This window comes from Spea bombifrons, chromosome 10 (genome assembly GCF_027358695.1).
Source record: "Spea bombifrons isolate aSpeBom1 chromosome 10, aSpeBom1.2.pri, whole genome shotgun sequence".
Classification (NCBI taxonomy): domain Eukaryota; kingdom Metazoa; phylum Chordata; class Amphibia; order Anura; family Pelobatidae; genus Spea; species Spea bombifrons.
The window spans coordinates 25611066-25619685 of NC_071096.1; the positions used below are offsets into that span (position 1 = coordinate 25611066).

General features: G+C 44.8%; 1 protein-coding gene across 1 annotated transcript; it reads right to left on the reverse strand.

Annotated features, from left to right (window-relative positions):
• Positions 1-1327: 1327 nt before the first annotated feature.
• LOC128468000 (uncharacterized) lies at positions 1328-8350 on the reverse strand. Its single transcript, XM_053449777.1, has 4 exons — positions 8346-8350; positions 6796-7323; positions 5947-6068; positions 1328-2251 (listed from the first exon to the last, which is right to left on the reverse strand). Exons 1-4 carry the CDS (start codon positions 8348-8350, stop codon positions 1644-1646), a joined length of 1263 nt encoding a protein of 420 aa, XP_053305752.1. The 3' UTR covers positions 1328-1643.
• Between the last annotated feature and the right edge of the window lie 270 nt (positions 8351-8620).

The window sequence follows — 8620 nt, forward strand, 5'->3', positions numbered from 1 at the left end:
TATCATCAGGTAGTCTTATAGGGAGTCAGTGTTTGTGTAGGAGATAGGGATTAGATAACAAAGTTAGGACAGATACATGCGACAAAACAACAAATGTGACTAAAAACATTAAGTCAAAACCACAAATAGTTTAAAATAGAAAACTGCTCAATAGATCTCTATTGAAGATCTCATTTCTTTACTTATTACAGGAAATATTATTTGAAGGAAAAACAATATTCGTGCTATATCCACAAGGCGGCAGTATTTGTTTAAAAACAACTTGCTCAGAGTTAATGGATTCCAACAAGACATCTTGATCTTTGGGTTAGAAGAAGACACATATAGTTTTTATACAGTTCTCTACACATTTTGTTACCTAAAAATATATGAGATAATTTAGTCCTCAATTTTTATTGCTAACATTGGTTTAACATTAAACGCTTATTGAACTTAGTTTTGATTATCCCAGAGAATTCATAGAGTTCTGCTTATCAGAGAATCATGCAGTGTCAAATACGTCTTCATTTAGGAAAAAGTCAGTTTTACTGTTTTTTACACTTCGGAACAAAAGCATTTTGCTATGTCTTTTCCTCATGACTGGGGAATCATCGATTTATTGTAATGTTTTTGTTTGTTTAAAACAATTTAATGAACAAATTGGATGTTATAAACAAACAGCAGAATAAAAAAAATGCATTTCTTGTTTTTATTTCCAAACCTGCCCCCCCAGTTATGCCAAGGCTTGCCACATTGCCTCCCAGATATGCGTTATACCGCCAGATATGCCTTATATCCCCTATATATCTCATACCCCGCTGATATACCACCGTGTCCTCTGATATGCCTTATACCCCCAGATATGCCACTCTGCCCCCCCGATATTCCTTATACCCCCAGATATGCCACTCTGCCCCCCCCAGATATGCCTTATACACCCAGGTATGCACCTCTGCCCCCCCAGATATGCCTTATACCTCCTCCTATATGCCATAGTGCCCTCTAATATAACTTATACCCTGGCAGAAGTGGAGGGCAAAAGCGGAGGATGTCTGCGCGCATCGCACAGGCGCCCGCCGGCTGTCAGAGAGGAGGATCCAGGTCCCCTGCAGCGCTGCAGGGGATCAGGATCTTAGTGTTATTATCCGACCTCTCTTTGAGGTCAGATTATAAGACGGAGGGTATTTTTCGAAGTTTTCTGAAAAAAACCCTCATCTTATATTCGATAAAATCAATTCAATTTATGGATAATGAAATTTGATTTTCATTATCGATTATATCGATTAGTTGTTGCAGCCCTAATTCCAATCACCCTAACACCCAACCAAATAAACACACAGACATACTGTTGGGTAAAACTTGGCCACAGATTTAATATGCATGGGAAACAAATTGTTAACATGATAAAACCATTGTCAGAATTATCACCAAAAGTACATACATTCTCCCATTTATTTTCAATGACAATGACCCACCCCTTCCCATATGTATAACACCACAATTAACTCCAACAACATAACCAACCAAAAAAGAGAATACTGAGATGCATGTTTCCCACACCAGGTTCTGAGCCACAGACCAGTTAGAAACCAAAAGCACACTACTTCCTATTGACCAACCATTATTTCACCCCCTCACTTTATAGTGACCAGCCCCGCCACAAGTCAGCCCTTGAATCCTTTAGCCAGCTGGCCACCGCTACCCCACAAAGACAACGCCCTCTCAATACCCTCTTGAAACCCAAAAATTAAAATATCTATGCCTATGTCTGTCAAATGCACCCCATCTGACTGGAAATACCCTGGCAACAACTTCTCCAACTCCTGATGTCTCACTACCACTCCATGCATTTTTTTTGTAAAACTAGCTACCAGCTTATTAACCTTACCTCTACACCTGGCCACAGCCTCATGATCCCTCGCATGCCTCCAATTGAGCCGTGGCACTATCTCTGACCACACTACAATGACCCCAGGCAGCCTGTCCTTCAACTTCCTAAGGTCCTGGCTTATCTGCCTCACCAGCTCCTTCTGTGGAATTAACCCCAAATCATTCCCCCCAGCATGCAACAACAAAACGTTAGGGGCATTGCCCCTATCCAACAAATGAAATACCTCCCCAATTACATCCTTCCATCCAAAACCCCTAAAACCGAACCACTTTAGCTTGATCTGCGCCTCCGGAAAGCCCAGCTGCTCACCGCGGTCCCGAACTGCAGCTCTCCGTTTGGCCCAGAAGACATAGGAATTTCCCACAATCCATGCCACCAACCCTGTAAAAAGAAAAAAATTGACAACCAGTAACCATAGCAACAACCACCTATAACAGGAGTTCGGGGCACAAATATGACCAGAATCTCACTGATTCCCACCTCCCAATCATCTTTACAATATCATCTCCAAAACTCAAACGTGCAGCTTCTGTTGCTGCCCCAAGTCTTAACAGTCCAAAACAGTTTCACACGTAATTGGCCCTTAAAGGGCCTCTTTTTTCCCGTATCTTGCTAGATCAGAAAATGCTTAGTCAGATGCTGCCACCCCTGATGTTTAAACAAAAAAGCCAATGCTTACTAATTCTGGTATGCTATTACCCCCACCACCAGTGGCGTCGGCAGGGGGGGGCCAGAGGGGGCCATGGCCCCCCTACATCATGCTGTGCCCCCCGTGTGCACCCCCAATTGAAACGCTGTCTTTTTTTTTTTTTTAATAGACGCGGAGGAGAGAGAGAGGCGCCGATCGCACCGCTGGACTTCTACAAGCCCAAGGTAAGTGAACTTCGAAGGGGGGAGGGGGTAGAAAGTTAGGAGGGGGTTAGATTGATTTATTGGGAGGGAGAGGGGAGAGATAGGATAGATTGGGAGGGAGAGGGGAGAGATAGGATAGATAAGGAGGGAGAGGGGGTTGGGAGGGAGGGAGAGGGGGTTGGGAGGGAGGGAGAGGGGGTTGGGAGGGAGGCAGAGGGGGTTGGGAGGGAGGCAGAGGGGTTAGATAGGGTAGGGACGGATAGGGGTTAGATAGGGTAGATAGGATACATTGGGAGGGAGAGGGGGTAGATAGGATAGATAGATAGATAGGGAGGGAGAGGAGTTATATAGGGAGGGAGAGGTGGTAGATAGGGAGGGAGAGGTGGTAGATAGGGAGGGAGAGGGGGTAGATAGGATAGATAGGGAGGGAGAGGGGTAGATAAGATAGATAGGGAGGGAGAGGGGGTAGATTGGGTAGATAAGGAGGGAGAGGCAGTAGGGAGGGAGGGAGGGAGAGGGGTTAGATAGGGTAGATAGGGAGGGAGAGGGAGTAGATAGGGAGGGAGAGGGGGTAGATAGGGAGAAAGGAGGGTGGCAAGAATATTGAAATAAAGAGTCAGAATGAGAGAGAGAATGAATGGATTAATGTGTGGATGCATTAATGAATATGTGTAAATAATTTGTGTGAAAGAATGAATGATTGTGTGAATTAGTGACTGTAAAAGTGTTTGTGAATCATAGGTGTATTATTGATTTGTCAAAAAAGCTAAGATTGTATAAGCAGGGTGTTTAGGCAATGGGGACAAAGATGGCACAGATAGTGTGTTTATGGGACAAACATGGCGTACGTTCAGCTGTTTGGGGACAATGTTGACTCATGCTGGGCTGTTTGGCGACAAAGATGGCACATCCTATGTGTGTGTAATTTGGGTGCTGGTCAGGTTCTATGTGGGCAATGTGGTCGCCAGGGTTGGCTTTGGGGTGTGTGACCAGTGATCTATGCCTGTAATTTAGGGGGGTTTATCTATACCTTTAATGCAGAGTTTATATGTAATTTCCAATTGATATATACCTGCAAAGCTGGGTTTTGTGTTATTCTGTTGATCTGTATCTGCTATATTTCCATACATTGTTTATGTTTACCTGCAAATATAGGATATGTATGTCTTATTCGGTTGATCAATACCTGGAGTGCTGTTTCCATGTGTTGTTTATTTGATTTATACCTTCAGTGCTGAGTGTACATGTGATTTCCAGTTGATATATACCTGCAATGCTGGGTTTGTGTGTTCTGTTGGTTTATACCTGCAATGCTATGTTTCCATACATTATTTATGTAAACCTACAAATACAAATTGCATGTGCTGTTTCCATGTGTTGTTTATTTATATATTGGCAGCAGGGTCTAATATTTATTTATATATTGACAGCAGTGTTTAATATTTATATATATTGGCAGCAGCGTCTAATATTAATATATATTGGCTGCAGGGGCTAATATTAATATATATAGGAAGCAGGGACTAATACTATATATATCGCCAGCAGGGTCAAATATTAATATATATCGGAAGCAGGGTGTGATATTTCTATATATCGGCAGCAGGGTCTAATATTTATATATATTGTCAGCAGGGGCTAATATTAAAGAATGAAAAAATAACTGCCAGTTTAGCTGTTATTTTGAAATCATATTTCAATCACGGTCTTTACTATTATGTAGTTAAAAATGCACGTCTAACGTGTGTATGTATATATATATATATATATATATATATACACATATACACTATATATATATATATATATATATATATATATATATAGTGTATATGTGCCGTTTTATAATTGGCCCCCCTACTTTGGTCCCTGGCCCCCCATGTGCCCCCCCTAAATATGAAAGCTGGAGACGCCACTGCCCACCATCCACGTGACAACAACCTATAAAGAAATCACAATAAAACCTCTAATCTCTCTGCCTTACACAATGCACTGCAAACCCAAACTACTGCCTGGTCCCATGCATCCCAAACCTTGTTATACGCTGACCAAGTCCCAGGCACCAATGACTCCCCTATAAGTCCTGCATACACATGGTCCAGAGAACCCACATCTCCTCTGGACAGCTTTGCACCTCTTCCCTCACCCCTGTAGCCTCTTCGAAACCAACACCACTGAAAACGAGAAAGGGAGTCAGCCACCATGTCAAGATAATAAGGCACATGCCGAGCCTGAAAAACCACATTAAGGGACATACAGCTTAAAACATACCTACACAACAACCAGACCACCGGCGCAGACAAAGCCATTTTCTGAATCAATGGGTTCTCAGCTTAGTGTACCACTTACCATAAAATAAGCCTCAAAACCCATACTCCAAGATGCATTTGTAAAAAGCTCTAAATCCACTGATGACACAGCTGGTTGCCTAACACTTACTGTGCGATTAAAAGCCCTCAAAAATTTCTCACACCCCCCCCAAACCCTTATTCATGGCAACCGAAAACCAGTGTTGCACATCCCTACACGTGAAATTTAACTGCCCCATTAGTGACTGAAGATGCCTCAAGATGACCTTCGTCGCCCCCCGAACTTCTGCCACAGCTTGCCTCAACACTCTCAACTTCTAAGCTGACACTCCCTAAACATTCTAAACTTCTCCACCTCTTTTTCACGAACCACCCCAGTGGAGAAATACGCAAATTAGGCAACTGTTTCACCTCAAATGGTCCCCCCATGCTCCCAAGCTTCACTTCCTTGTGTAACTTCTCCAAAACCGACTTTAAATTCATACAACATCCCGATCTGGAAACCTGCTCAAAAACCCTTCTCTAACAAGTATCTTCCTATAGCTGTGCTTTTTGTCCTCCTCTTCTTTCTTAGTATCTTTCTTATCCTCCTCCTGAATGTAATCTTTAAGAGGAAGCAAAGAAAATATCTCCACAAACCTTTTTAGATTTTTTCTTTTACCTCCATTTTAAGAAGCCAGCAAACATTATATAATTTTTTTTGACAGCTAAGTCAGGAATAGTACCCAACAACTCCACCTTTTCACAGTTACTCTCTGCAACCCCTTGTGCCGCCACCCCACTCTACCAGCATCCCCCTGCGTGCTCTCTGGCACCTCAACAGCCCCGACATCCACACCGGACAGAGATCCCCTACGCGGCGGGACGCAAACCCTCCCCACCCCTGCACCTCCTCTGCTCCTCTGGTCCACTCACCACCAGTACTCCCAGCTGCGTGAAGCGTTGGAGCTGAACCCGGAACCATAACCTCTTCTGTGATGCTTGATTCTGCTGTTGTCCCGTGCCACTCGACCCGGTCAGAAGCTTGCCTCTCCAACCTGGAAGAAGAGGACATCCTGGTCAGAGTTCCCTTTTGGGTACCACCAGTTGTTCCCCTCCTGGCCTCTGGATTTGATGAGCCATGAGTCCCGCTCCTGCTTTTACAACCTGATGCCATGGACTCCGCCAGAGCACTCCGCAATGTTGGCATGGAGTGCCCCCACCGGACTCCCTTCTCTCTGCTCCTGCTCTCTTCTCTGACTCAACTCCGCTGTACTCAACTCCCTGTCCTGTCTACCCCTACTCTTGGCAACCATCACTCATTCCCACTAGCTCCTAGCCCGGCTGTAAGACCTACTGTAACTGTGCCTGAGAAAGTGCAGCCCACGCGGCCCACTTGCAACCCAGGGGAGCGGGGAGCTCAGCTGTTCCCTCTAGAGAAAGCCTCTGCTCTCCTGTCCCCATGGTACCCACCTCCCTGTCTGATCTAAGATTATCCCCCTTCTCTGACCCCTAATCCCACTAGGAGATCTATCCCTCTGCCCTCCTCTCAGCCCCTATAGCCTCCTGCCCTTGCTCACCTGTGGTCCTCAACCCCTCCATACCTGGACAGTCTCAATAAAACTGCCTCTTCCCCTCCCTCACTCGCCGTCTGAAGGGACCTAACTGATCCTACCAATATACTGCACTTGATTCCCCATGCACCCCAAACTATCCTGCCTAAGCCTGCCACTAATCTCACTATATAAATCCCTTACACTAACTACATCATCCTCAAGTTCCCACCTTTGTCCAGCAGGGTTACTGGTTTCTTCCGCAGATCTCTCATGACTGCCAGGTGTAATGGCGGACCTCCTTCCAGCCTGGTCCGCTATGCCGCCTTCCTCCAGAGCTTCCCTGTGACCACATGATCTCCAGTCCCTCTGATCATCCTCCATAATGAATCTACTGCTACTTTGTTCCCACCTGACAGCGTCTTCGCAAACCTGAAGACCTGCCGTTACTGCCTCATCGCCGTCTTCCTTGCTTCCTGTTGCCTCCAGCACTCCAGATTGGCTCTTTTGCCTTCCCTGGGCCGTCTTCCATCCCCTGACTAACTCCGGAGACCTGCTTCGACATCTACAGACATGTCCTCCCGCCTCCGGACTCAAACTCTGTGTCTGACTGGTCTCCCTCACTGGCTGTCTGTCCCCATGATCAGCCTTCCCAGATGAGGAGAGAAGTGAGCCCAACTGCTCCTGAAGCCAGTCTGCTCCATGTTGCCTCGTAGCTAACCGAATCCCCTCCAATAATGCTTCCACCTCTGGATTGATCCTGCAAGAAAAAAAAATGAAGCTTTTCCACCCAAAGATTCAGGTAAGAAAAACTAGTTAAAAGCGACTGCTACAAAATAGAGGGACCTATTTATACAGGACTTCCTAAAGTTCCCCTAACCTCACTATCCTACGCCCATCTTCACACCCAGTCAAGGCCCCCTTCACCTAGCTATGCCGTTTCATGGACCACAATTTGATTTATGTTTGTACCCACACAATTCAATTATTGTTTTTTTCCTTTTTTTCAGGACAAGTAGGGCTTTCTTTTTAAACTTTCATTTAGTTTTAAAAAAAACTTAAATACATAATTTCATCTATATTAGGTGTAAATAGGAAGCACAAATGGAGGAAAAAAATATTAATATATATTAGTATATTGAAGCATATGCCCTCATATTTGTCTCAGAACTGACCCATTTTTGGCAAACAAAGTATTTGCTGTGGTAACCTCTAGCCCTCGCGTTTTCTGTGTGTGCTGTCCACAGAGCAGACCCACTGTTGATGGAGGTCTGTGTTGTCGCAGTATAGACTTACCTCCCAGTGCTCTTTCATAGAAGCCCCAGCAGAAGTGCCCCCGCAGAAGCAGAGGTTGTCTATGCGCATCGAGCAGATGTCCACCAGCTGCCCCACTAAACACCAGGGAGTCTGGAGCACGGGGGACATCTGTGGATGCATTGGTAAGTCTGGGGGGGGACAGAGTGGCATATTGGGGGGGCAGTGTGGCGTATAGGGGGTATAAGGCATTTCTAGTTCGGCAGAGTGGCATATCAGGGAGGCAACATGACATATAGGGGGTATAAGGCATTTCTAGTTTGGAGTGGCATATAGGGGGTATAAGGCAATTCTGGGGGCAAAGTGGCATATTAGGGAGGCAGAGTGGCATATAGGCATATTTCTTTTTTTTCCTAAATTAATATTCAAATTGGGGGGGGTCATCTAATAATCAGAGTCGTCTTATACTCGAGCAAATGCAGTATATATATTATATTTAGCACCTTGCCATTCTGTGCCTTGCGCTACCTCATTATGAGGTATGTCTGTAAGCCTTGATCTGCTTATTATTGGCATTTGCTCATGGTCTGCTTTCGAACAACCCTAGCCTAGCCATGGACTTCCTATGTAAAATGTCATGAAGAGTCTTTTTTAAATCTTTAGATTTTACTGCCAGCAGTTCTTGATCTGGCATATTGTGCCAGAACTGACATAGGCCCAAGTGCTAAATTAAACCATTAACAAACCCACCCAACCACACTAATGACCTGGAAGTGAAGTGGCCACAGCTTTATTCAAACTCA